The sequence below is a fragment of the Abramis brama genome, assembly GCF_963993115.1.
Source record: "Abramis brama genome assembly, chromosome: 22".
NCBI lineage: Eukaryota > Metazoa > Chordata > Actinopteri > Cypriniformes > Leuciscidae > Abramis > Abramis brama.
The window spans coordinates 7,106,362-7,119,494 of NC_139984.1; the positions used below are offsets into that span (position 1 = coordinate 7,106,362).

Genomic DNA, 13,133 nt, shown 5'->3' on the forward strand with positions numbered 1-13,133 from the left:
TTTGTATAACGGGAGAATTGAACGTACTAATAAGGTTTTGAATAACATTCTTATAACCAAGCAATAACGTAAATACAACGTTTTATAACGAGATAACTGAATGTGCTAACGTTTTTATAACCAAGAAATAACGTTAATACAACGTCTAAAAAACTGGATGCTTTGAACGTTCCTAGAACATTCAGAAATCATGTTTTTTAAGGAAACGTTCTTATAACCTAAAATTGTTAGCTGGGATATATTAAGTTGAATGAGATCTGCACACACATTTAAACAGTGGATTACCTCCAAAAGCACTGCTTATTTTCTCTTGGCAGATGGCAAGCCGAGCCTGCTTGTCCTCTTTTTTTTTTTACCTCTGAAGGTATACATGAGGCGGAACCTACAGAATAGCCACTCCCAGGCTTCTGCCCCAAGGGCTTTTGTGTTGGTAGATGACTCATAGTATTCAAAGACACTGTTTGCACACACACATAAACACACGAACATCCCCATAGACGCTCCAAATTGCACAAACGCACACAAAAGGTGTGAGATGGCTATCTCATTTTACACCTAATCCAAGTAAAGGTGATTGCCACAGGTACCGATCTGACATTTCGAGAGCGCCAGCTAACAGGAGTTTAGCAACATGACCAAGGGCACCTTTTTCCTGTTTCTACTTGCGGTGAGTAAACCTGAGTCAACTTTAATCACAATCAGCTGTAATGAATTATTAACATCATACTTAATCATTTTATTTGATAATGGTGACTAGCCTACTAGACTTAATCTAATCTTTTTAAAAAGTCATTATTTCTTCTCTTATTGATAAAGTTGTAGCACTGTCTAACTGAAGCTTTTACAAATCTCACATAAACCAGATAAATAATATGATGTTAGATTGGGAATGACGTTAAAAATATGACCGCACGCATATCATGCAAAGTCGAGGTATAAGAGAAATTGGTAACACTTTATTTTGATGGTCGCTTTTGAACATTCTGATGACTATCTGATGACTATAAGTAATTTTGCAAATTGCAACTACATGTAAACTAACTATCATTAGAGTATTAGTAGACTGTCTGCATAATATCTGCACAAACTCTTTATTGTGATACTCCTCCAACAGACAATTCTACTGACTATAAGTAACTTTGCATTGAAGTTCACATTGTGATCTGTGTGAAATATAATATTGGTGATCCAAAAGGTAGTATATGTCGTGCTTTAGTACAGCATGCAGCAGTTTAAGTGTGCAAGTGACAAACTAAATTACAGTCATGTACAGTATGAAACACAGATTAATCCGTAGTTTATAAAACACATTTGTTGGTCTTATCAAGTGGCATTTCTATGGTGACAGATGACGTTCTTAGGTGATTTGATTACCTGTCATGTTGCTTCCTTATGTTTTCCATACTGTAGATAGTTAGTGCAGTGCGAGTCTTTTTTTGAGTGGTTCGTTTTTATGAATTAGCAACCATACGTTTTTCTAAAGACTTCTATCTTGTAGTTCGTCTTTTGCAGATGGTATAAACGCAGTAGCATTTAATCTGATGGAAGCAAACTGGTGTTGTTGTCTTGCGAAGGCTTTACCAGTATTTTAATTGATTAATAGGGTATGCATTGATGGCATAGAGGGGTCTTAAACCAAAGACCAGTCTAGCGATAGAAACATAGAGTCCGTAGCCATTTTCAAGAAAAGGCTGAAGACGCATCTTTTTCGGCAACACTTGATCCATTAATACTATCACTTTCTTTTCTTTTCTCTTCTACTCTACGTAAAAATTACGCATATACTGTGTTAGACTAAACGGGGAAGGGTTTCAGCACTTGCATATTGTTATCCTATTGTTAGTTAAATTGCTTCTCTTCTCATTTGTGAGTTGTGTCTAATAAAAGCGTCTAATAAATTATTAAATGTAAATGGAGAAAGAACCTTTGATACAAAATGTGTCAAATAGAGAAACAAATGTAACATGTACACTTTGATATATCAATATAGATTTACCATATGGTTACGAATAAGTTATATTATGATAAGACAGTAGAGCAGAACTATGCACACTATTGTTGTTGCACATGCATCACTGTCTGTACTGTATATTACTTTGCATTGTTAAAATTTACATTTATGCATCATAACAAACAACATGTTACGATAAAAATCACAATTCATTAATTGTTTGCAGTTTTTGTAAATAATTTTAATGGATTTGCAGTGTCATACATTTTAATTTTACTAATCAGATGGATAAAAACATTTACCCAAACTTTAGCTACAAGTTTATTAAAAATCCACATTTTAATTTTACTGTCAGTTGGACAAATAAACATTTACTTGAACTTAAGCTTCACATTTACTAAAACTTCAGAATTTTACCGTGAGATGGACAAATCACTGAGTATCTGAGATTAGTGCGGGTTCTCCAGTAAAGTGCAGATATAATGTATAACCAAAGGCTCCATCATAACAAGAATAGCAATGTACATGAAACATTTAAGATTATTTACAAGTCATTACTTTTACAATTCATTTGAATGAAATTTCAAAAATATATTGATACGAACCTAGTAATATGAGTATGAGTCTGCAGTTACATTGCACATATTTTGACATGCCGTATTTTTGTCCCATGCTATGGTTATTATCACTACGTCAATTGCAATTTCGAGAGTGAATCACAATTTTATATGTGGATGTCACTTCCAAAACTTTGCAGTGTGTAATTGGCCATCAGTCCTCTTAGCAACATGAAAATAATACTTTTATTTAATGGATTAAAGCTATAGCCTCGAAAGCGAAAGAGTGCTAACAGCCTAATACGTATCCAAGTCTGTTTTTGAGTTGGCTACCTTGACTTTGCATTTGCAGATATGTCTGAGGTCATAATTTTAGCATCAGTTCTAATCTCACTGCATATTATTTACCTGATTTGTTATGGTTTTGATATGTGAGATTTCTAAAAGCTCCAATTTAAATGAATCAAATCCAGTTCAAAAAGTCAAAGTGAATCAAAAACAGAACATGCTGCAAGTGACCTCAGTGCTCTTGGTGTTTACAATGTAAGTGGACATAAAAAGGGGAACATCACAATCTGGCAAACTAATGAACCGAGACCTCACCCCATCAAACCATTTAGGGGGGTCTGAGACCATTTGGGGTGTTCACATATTGACGTTATATCGGCCTGACACTAACCTGAGTCAAAGTCACCCAAAACAAGTACATACTGTATTGCCATAATTTTTCACTCACATTATGTACAACGAAACCGGTAATGCTTTGTTGATGACAACAGCCACATTTGAACCATGTATAAATGTTAAGCACTGGGTGTGAGCATTTTTTTGTATAATGCCACCTATGTGAGTAAGGCATTTGGCATGAGGTTGTTTATGCATTGTTGTTTCTCATGTTGGCCCTGATTCTCAGTCTTAAAACAAGCTAGACAAATGTGACACAGTGTTAAAAGAAAACACAAAAAAAAAAAATCTCATTTGAATCAGACAATGTTTTATTTATTTTTTTGGACATAGAACAGTTAAGTGGATGTTAACAGTATTATGTAAAAAATATTTACACAACAATCATTCCTCAGACGTTGAGAGGGATGTTCTATCACTATTGATTGTATGTTTTTCAGTTAGTATTATCCTGTTTTTTGTCTAATCATCAGCTTGTTGAAGTGACCGCGACCAGCAAAAATGATGGCGGCAATCGTGAAAAGCGGGTAGGTAATCTAAAAAAACAAATTCGAAAGTTATGTCTGAGCTCACTGTCTTGACACAACATGTCCCTTAAAACAACAAATTCCCACCTGTCATCAGACCATAAAACAAGACTTCATTTAGAATAGAATACACATGTATTACATAATGTAACATAAATACAGAAACGTATACAGAAACGTAGAGCTAGAAATATGTATTTTTGAAAGACACATTACTATCAAACAGGAGATTTAGAAAATCAGACAAAATCATCAGACTTAATCCATAATGTCTTCCCATATTGGGTCCAACGAGTTCTACAAGGTCACTCAGGATCTGTTGAGCTTTATGTTTTTCTAATAATTAAGCAATTGCACTGTAAAAATAAAAATCACATATTTTCAGCCATCAAAACAATGGAATTTTATTTTAAATGTATTTTTTAATTTCCTTATGTATTTATTATTATTATTATTATTATTATTATTATGTAGCATGTTTTATCCCATTTTATATTTTATACAGCTTTAGTCTACTTGCCTTTTAAGTTATCTGTCCTTAAATATTTAAGTTAATTCAATAGGAAGACCACATTAGGCGAACTTGGTAAAACAAGTTTTGTTAGGCACTATTACTGAATTAAAATGGGGGAATGAGTTTCCTCAATTCATTTGAGTAGACTCAACTTTTAAGATTTACAGTGCAAAATCTGAAAGGAAACTGATCATCACTCAATATATCTCTTTCTATCTCAAAGGAAGCTGTTCTTATTCGTTCAAAGAGAAGATGGGTTCTGTCCACCGTTGATCTTGAGGAGAACCGGCCTGGACCTTATCCCACTGAGCTAACACAGGTAACTTTACATAGTCACTTATTCCAGTGTGGTGAGTTCTGCCTGTTCACAAAAACATAAAGACCTCATGAAATCTCTTGATGATAGCAGTTTTCTTTTCTGTGTTACCATGCATGTTGGGGGGTTTGGGTATGGCCATTTCATAGCTGGACACATTTATCTATAGGGTAATGGTGGTTTCACTAAAGTGCTTCAGACTGCAGGATTGCTGAATGACTAAAGAAACGTTAACAGCAAGATGGAATAAAACAGTTTTTGGTTATGGTTACACTTGAATAAAATCGTATAAAACATAGTTAAATGTACCAAGCATATATTTTACCTGAGAGGTAGAATGAGAGAGAGAAAGAAAGTGTAGAGAGTAACGAGAGATAGAAGGCAGAGCTCAGGTAGAGAGGAAAAGAAAAGCCCCCAAGAAGAAGAGCCAAACAAAAAAAAGAGTGCCCAAGAAGGGGACCCATGCAGAGCAAAAGAAGAGCCCCCAGTTACAGTTACACTCTTCTTTTATTCCTTCCTTGACCATGTGACTGATACCCAAATGTGAGACATTCAAACTAACCAATCAGAAGATTGCAGCTGTAATCTAAAGGTATGACAATTAGCAGATCCCCGAGGCCTTGATCACTATCAACACCTCATGAATTCCAAATGCTTCTTGGAAAGAAAATGTCTTTCTTCATTTTCAAGCCTATAGTAGATAGCCCATAGGCTTTAGTTACAGCACATGGATATGCTACTTGCTGATGTTATTAGGTGGAGTAACATTTGGCAGGGGTGTCCAATCCTGCTCCTGGAGGTCCAATTTCCTGCACAGTTTAGCACAAACACACTCGGCTGGAAGTTTCTAGTGATCCTAATGCTAATTCTAATGACCTTAAAGCTAACAGACATGAACTAAAAGTATAAAACTCCATTTTGATTTGATAGGATCTTTAAAGGTGCTGTATGTATTTGACTGTACTAAAGAATACAAATACCATAATATGTTTGCAGAGATTTAGGAAGCATGCTTAGTACACATACTTGTTTCTCTGACAAACAATGATACAACCAGTTATTCTGAAATGTGCCGTGTCGGAATATCTGTTTTTGTTTTAGACTGCGCGACTCTGCCCACTGCCAATTTACCCAATAGTATTTTAACTAATTCAACTAATAATTCAACTAATTTCAACTAATTTCACGTTGGCAGTTGCCGGAAAACACAGGGTATTGTAGCTAAGAAAGACAGCAAATAAACAGTGTCAATCTCCTCAATCTGGCAACCCATGTGAGCATCAAGTCTAAGGAGGGAAAAACTCTAATTAATATTTTGAATGTGGACCGCAGTACCCATTTCAACTGCTAGCTGACTGGTCCTTTAAGTAATATCGTGTTATTTGGTTTGTTTAAATAGGCTTGATTATCAAAATGGATTTATTTTGAATAATGCATGTTTTGGCTAAAAAGTGAACAAATATATAATCATAAATGGTACATGAATCTAATTTGTGTTTTTTTTTTAAATTGATGCTAGATGTTCAATGACAAAAAGGCGGACAGCACTGTCAAGTTCCGCCTCCAAGGAGACGGGGTGACAAGAGAACCATTGGGTTTGTTTTCCATTAATGAAGACACTGGGGTTGTATTCGTACACGGGCCCATTGACCGGGAATTGACTCCCCGCTTCCATGTAAGATCTCACCTGTGGCAAAGCAAGATTTCAAGGCGGGATTTGATATGACACTAATGCTAACAAAATAATACAACGGAATTCAAAGAATGGACTGATTTAATTTATGTTGATGTAGTTCAGAGTGGCATTTTGATTCTTTTGTAGGTGGACTTTGACGTGCTGGACAGGCAGACTGGCCTAGAGGTGGACAAAACGCTGTCATTCAACGTGGACATAAAGGACGTGAATGACAACAAACCTGTGTTCTCGCCAGACATTATCACTGTATCAGTTCCCGAGAACACTCCTGAAGGTTCAGAGAACACATTTTACTGCATATATGCATATATTTTTTTCTGTTAAAATGCTTTCTATAAAGAAACTATTATAAGTTAGCCATTTGTAAAGTGACTTCTCCTGAAAAGTGTAAACATTGACAGAACATTGCTCTGTTTGTTTGAGCATCCAAACCAGCTCAATGTAATAACACTGATTAAACCAACGGCGTGATTTTGGGGGAAGAATGAACTATTTTACTGACCAGTGGCAGATGGGGGGTGTGTGGGGGTGTGTGTGTGTGTGTGTGTGGGGGGGGGGGGGGGGTAGCTGGAAATCTGTTTGAAAACATGAATTCCATTTGGCAGCACAGAAATTACACACTTCGGCTGTAAAGAACTTGGATGATGACTCTAGTGATGTTGTTACCATTAAATGCCAAGCATAGATGCAGTATGTTCTCTTTTTTAATCATCCTTGTTTGAACAGGCATTCTGCAAGCATCATTAAAAGCTCATGACAATGATCAGGTGGATACTCCTAATTCCCAGTTCACCATGAGGGTGGTGTCACAAGAACCTGCATTGCCAAAGATTTCCCTGAAGGACATACCTGGGACCACTAAAGTCAAACAGCTCACCTTCACAGGATGCTTTGACTATGATGTAAGTAACTAATGGAAAGGCAAATACATGTTTTGAGCATTTTTCTGTATTTTTTATCTCTTCTGTCTCTTGTATTTTAGAAAGTAAAATCATATAAAGTGCTAGTTGAAGCGAAGGATCAAGGGACACCTGCAATGTCTTCAACTGCAACTATTTTTCTGGAAATCAAAGATAACAACACCCATCTACCAGAATTCAGTTCTACCACGGTGAGTCAGGCTGAACAGTCTTTGTAGATTGATGTGCCAAAAAAAGTGTAAACACTGTGACCAGGGTTGCCAGGGGCCCATACCATGATAGTAGTTGAACAAACTCTGTAACAAAGGGTTACGGGATTAGTTTCGAGTTGACAAAACCAAACCAATCCAATCCATTCATGCTTTGTTGTTAACGATTACACTGGTCATCAACTTTCTCTGTTTACTCAGGCCCTTGATTCATGGAGCACATGCACATGAAAGCGTGACATCAGTAGCAAACAGCCAATCACATGCTGTGAAACTCAGATTCACTTTTCGCAAGACAGTTCATTTCTCAATTCAATTCATCGATTCAATTCTTTCTTCTGCAGAAGATTACGAGATTGAAGAATATGAAGTATGTAAATGCATTTACACAGCAAGAAGTGTGTTGTGTTGTTATATCAGTGCAAGTGAAAGTTATAAAGTTAGTTTATATAGTTGATAATAAATATAGGTATGCAGAGACTCGAACAGCACACATGTAGTCATTTTTAAAGCTTTATCTATTGGTTCCAAATCTTATTTTATTATTTATATTATCAGTAGCTATTTATATTCATTAAAACTAAATGCTTAATAATAATTGTTAAACTAAAATTGCTAATGTGTAATGGATTAGGGATATGATAATTATATAAATCATTTATAAATCATATAAATAATTAAATAATCATCACTAAAAGAAAAAATCTTTTACTTTGTAGTGACCTTTAATTTGGATCGAGAGAAACTGGGGGAGTCATTTATTGCGTCATGAATGTGTCACTGTCATGTTGTGGGTTTTGTTTCTTGTTCCTTGTTTTTGTCTGTCATGTGATCCCCTGTTCTAATCATGTGATCCTGCCATGTGTTCCCTTGTCTGTTGTGTCATGTTGTCATTGGGTCATTGTTTAGTTGTTCACAGGTGTCCCTTGTCTTGTCATTAGTCTTTTGTGTATTTAGCCCTCACGTTTGCTCTGTGTCTTTTTCAAGTACTGAATGTTTCCAGTTTCATGCCTCGTCATGCCTTTGTTTTATGTTTGATTATGTTTTGGAATTAAAGTTGCATTTGGGTTCACTTCAACTTGCCCCCAGTGGATTAATGATGAGGCATGAAACTGGAAACATTCAGTACTCGACAAAGAAACAGGGCAAACATGAGGGCTAAATACACAAAAGACTAAAGACAAGACAAGGGACACCTGTGAACAATTAAACAATGACCCAATTACAACATGACACAACAGACAAGGGAACACATGGCAGGATCACATGACAGACAAGAACAAGGAACAAGAAACAAAACCCACAACGTGACAGTCACTTTGCTCACAGCTGATTGGTCCAGTTTTGAGATCTCTTACCTGGAACATATCCTTTGACGTGGAGCGCAAGTTACTGTTGCAATGAACACCACTAAAATCTGAACCACTTGCATGGTTCCTAAAACCCAGGGTTGGTGCAAACTAAACTGAAACATACCTGGCTATCCCCTAAGCTGAACACTGCTAATCTAAGATGAACACTGCTAAATGCCAAACCACTTTCATGATGCCTGTAAGGCCTGCCCAATCGGTCCAACGACAGTTTCCGATAAGCAGGTGAAGGTTTACTGTGTGTTACTGTCTTTTCCACGTGGCAAAGTAATTTGATTCCAATTAAGCTTTTATCTGACTCCATTTTATCACAACCTCAAATTTAGGTTGGAATGCCAATTTGTTATTGGTCATTTTTATAATAGTTTACCAATACATTTGATTGTTCTATTTAACTCTTTACTTTATATTTTACCTGTTCAGATTAGGAAACTGTGTCGCTTTAAGATTCTCACGCCAGCCGTTTATAACGCGATCACCAACTTCGGGTCACTAAACAAAGGTAATTGGCTATTACCTTAGACCAGGGGTGCCCAACCCTGCTCCTGCCGATCGACTGTCCTGCACAGTTCATCTCCAACCCTAATCAAACACACCTGTCTTTAATTTTCAAGCGATCCTGAAGACGTTAATTGGTTGCTTCAGGTGTGTTTGATTAGGGATGGAGATAAACTGTGCAGGACAGTCGATCGGCAGGAGCAGGGTTGGGCACCCCTGCCTTAGACGGTCGCATTCAGGCTTACACAATCAAATATATTTTTGTATAGCACCCTTGGTTGTATACACTTGAATTAAAGTAACATTTTCTTTAGACAGAGGTCATGACCACTACCACAGATATAAGCCGACCAATATACTTCTCTGATAGTAGCTTTGGTTTGGTCATGCCATGGTTTCCCACATACACTTGACTAAAGTAACATTACATCAAACAGAGGTAAGACTCAACCTATTTAGGTTGATCAGCAGTTTGCTGTCCTAAACGGAAATTCCCTTTTAGTCTTTACAAAACAAGTACACTTGTCACTAATCAGTTAAAGGTCCCGTATTATGCCCCTTTTCACAAGATGTAAAATAAGTCTCCAGAGTGTGTATGTGAAGTTTCAGCTCAAAATACCCAACAGATAATTTTTTACAGCATGTTTAAATTGTCATTTTTTGGGGCTCAGAAAAACGCGCTGTTTTAGTGTGTGCCCTTTAAATGCAAATAAGCTGCTGCTGGACGACCCAGGGGGCGGAGCTTCATGAGCTCGCGCTCAGTCTCTCAGGACAATTTCATCTCACGGAATGATGATAATATCAGAAACTCTCAGTAACGGTGTTCATTTCGAGTCGGACAATAATGCCTACAGAGTCAGAGTGCTGTATAGAGATGGAACAGGTATAGATTAGTTTAATTACGGTTATTATAACGTATTTGTCATCTGCTTGTATGTATCCATTATTTATTAATAGCCTACAAGTCTGCTGTTTCGGACCAGGTCCGAATGATGATCAAACATATACTGATGAGTTTAATAAAGTTTATTGTACATCACACAAAAGATGAAGCGTCAGTTTTACTTAAGAAAATCACTGTAAGAGCTGAGTAAACACAGTAAGTTATAAGAAGTGCGCAAGTACATAAACGAATTTCGGTAGAGTTGAGGGAGCATTCCTGTGGGCGGAGGTTAGTCAAAAAACTGTTCTACTGACGTCATTAAAGAAGGAAGTAGAGGGATGTAGTCCAAACGGGCCGTTCGATGTAGACGACTTCTGTTAAATAAAATATCTCGCTTGGCATTGAACTTTGAGCTTTATCATTTTACAGATATTATTTATACTCTAACAACAACATTACACACTAACTAAAGCTTGAAACATGGGATCACGAAGAACGGGACCTTTAAAAAATAATCAATACAATAGAATTAAATCCTCACTCAAGAGGATTTGACTCAAGACTCAAGAAAAACATAATGCTGAGTGTCTGAAAGGCACTCAGCATTATGGGCCGATCTCATTACAAATCGCGCCGAGCCTCTTGTGCTATTTCTTTAAATACACAGACCAAGACAGATACTTCTTTCACATGGAAACATTTGCTAACAATGGGAATTTGCATTCAGAGTTTACACCTTTTGAGAGCAGGATGCCATTTGCCTGGAAGACACACCCTCCTCTGTAAGCAAGTTATCTTTAAACTCTTAAAAATGTTATTACCTTTTACTTCTGTGGAGAATGAGTCATGTGCACCAGTCACGCTGAGACATTTCAAATGATACCAGACATAATAGTGTTGTATGATAATTGTTCACATTAAACCATATAGATTTTGGGGTGAATTTCAGGTGATCTCAACATGAGAGAGAGAAGGAACGGGGGAATGGGGGGTCAAGGGAAAGAGATGTAGATTAGGATGATGCTTAGGTGAGACTTGTGTCTCGAATGATGATGCTAATTTCACAAGAGAGAGTTCAAATGTTAATTTCCAGAAAGGTCCTTTGTCTTCTCAGGGAGTGGTTGTTCTTCAACCAGACTGCCCGACATTTTCTAATTTCTTAAGTCTTACATGCCTAAAACCCAGAGTTGGCGCAAACTAAACAGAAACAGGCTAGCTACCTAAACCGGCTTCATGGTATAGGCCCCCAGGTCAGCCAATGGCATGAGTTTAGGGCAGAACAGTCTGTTTCAGGCTGACCAATGACAGAAGGGCAGTGTGTTAAGGAAACCTGTTTGTAAACAGTCAACTGGTTGCTTGTTAAGGCAAGGCAGCATAGCAACTCAAAACCAATCAGAATTCCTCAGCAACCGCATCACACCCATGGGGTTTTTGTCTGGGCAAATCAAGCAAATATTTTTTTTTATAGTTCCAATTGATGCTGCTTGTGGTGCAGAAATGACACACTTTACCCTTAATAAATAGATGGCTTTATTGAGTAATTTGGTTTCAAAGCTTGCATGGTATGATATACATGAATGTATCTGTGTGAAACAGTTAAATGTTGAAGTGATGGAAATGGTATCAAACAAGGAGATCCTAAGAATTGGCGTCATAGACAAGGACACACCAAACACGCCTGCATCAAGAGCGGTGTTCTCCATCCTGAAGGGCAACGAAGATGGAAATTATAAGATCGAGACAGACCCCAAAACCAATGAAGGTGTGCTGTCTGTTATCAAGGTAAATGCCACCGTTCCCTTTAATATTTCATTCACTTCTAAGAAAAGTTTATCGGATGTATTTAAAGAAAAGTCAAGTCGTCACCTCTATTTATATATTGCTAAACTGCTAATGATCAATGATGCAAACAGAATTCAATTCTGCTGTAAAGCAGCTCTAGAAAGACAATAGTGTCATTGTTCAGTTGAAATCAGTTCAGTGTTTATTTAGTTCGGTTCAATAACTGAGTTCACTTCAGTTCTCATCCAATAGTGTTAGTGCTGTCAAATCAATAATATTGCTGAATGTTAAGTCATATAAGAATATAGAAGTCATCACTGGGAATTGGTTTACACAACTACTTATTACAGTAATTTTTTTGCCATGCATGTTGAAAAAAAACAGGACTGAAAATTTTATTTCACAGGGGAAGAATTTTGAGAAAATTGATATCACAGAGCTGGAAATAGCTGTCGAGAACGAGGAGAAATTATTTCAGTGTGTCAATGGAAAGCCCCTAACAGGTTCCACACCAAAGCCTAATTCTGTCAAAGTGGCAGTGAAAGTCATTGACGTGAATGACCCCCCTGAATTTAAGAAGAGTACTGAATTCATTTACCGAAATGAAAATGGAAAACCAGGAGATGTGTTGTTTGTACCTGAAGTCAAAGATGAAGACTCAAACGTAACCAAAATCAGGTGTGGTTGAGCTGCGCAACATCAAATTACACATCATTAAAATTTAAATTTTTGTGGATTTAAAAAAAAAAAAAATTATCCTGCTTTCATTTCACTTTCATGATACTGTAATATAATTGTGTAAATGTTTGTGGTTCGCAAGATTTTTAGTATAGTTTTTCATGATTTTAAATGTTAAGTCTCTTTTGCTCACCAAGGCTGCAATTATCTGATCAAAACCACAGTAAAAACTGTACAGAAATATTACAATTTAAAATAGCTGTTCTCTATTGTAATATATTGTAATAATAAAAAAAAATAGTGAAATTGTAAAAGTGTTTACTGTCACTTTTGATACATTTTAAGCATCCTTGATAAATAAAAGTATTAATTTCTTTAAATAAATCTTATTGACACCAAAATGTTTAAAGATACTGTATATGACATAATACAGTGGGTACGGAAAGTATTCAGACCCCCTTAAATTTTTCACTCTTTGTTATATTGCAGCCATTTGCTAAAATCATTTAAGTTCATTTTTTTCCTCATTATTGTACACACAGCACCCC

The 13,133-nt window shown here is 36.6% G+C and overlaps 1 protein-coding gene across 1 annotated transcript in view; it reads left to right on the forward strand.

Moving 5' to 3' along the window:
* The first annotated feature begins 441 nt into the window (after nt 1–441).
* Nucleotides 442–13,133, forward strand: part of LOC311073443 (cadherin-like protein 26) — a 29,296-nt gene continuing 16,604 nt past the window's right edge. Inside the window, exons 1-9 of the mRNA XM_084099217.1 lie at nt 442–667; nt 3,666–3,719; nt 4,457–4,552; nt 6,069–6,224; nt 6,372–6,519; nt 6,972–7,147; nt 7,228–7,356; nt 11,722–11,907; nt 12,314–12,585. Coding sequence (XP_083955343.1) covers nt 632–667; nt 3,666–3,719; nt 4,457–4,552; nt 6,069–6,224; nt 6,372–6,519; nt 6,972–7,147; nt 7,228–7,356; nt 11,722–11,907; nt 12,314–12,585 — 1,253 coding nt within the window. The 5' untranslated portion in view covers nt 442–631. The remainder of the gene's footprint in view (nt 668–3,665; nt 3,720–4,456; nt 4,553–6,068; nt 6,225–6,371; nt 6,520–6,971; nt 7,148–7,227; nt 7,357–11,721; nt 11,908–12,313; nt 12,586–13,133) is intronic.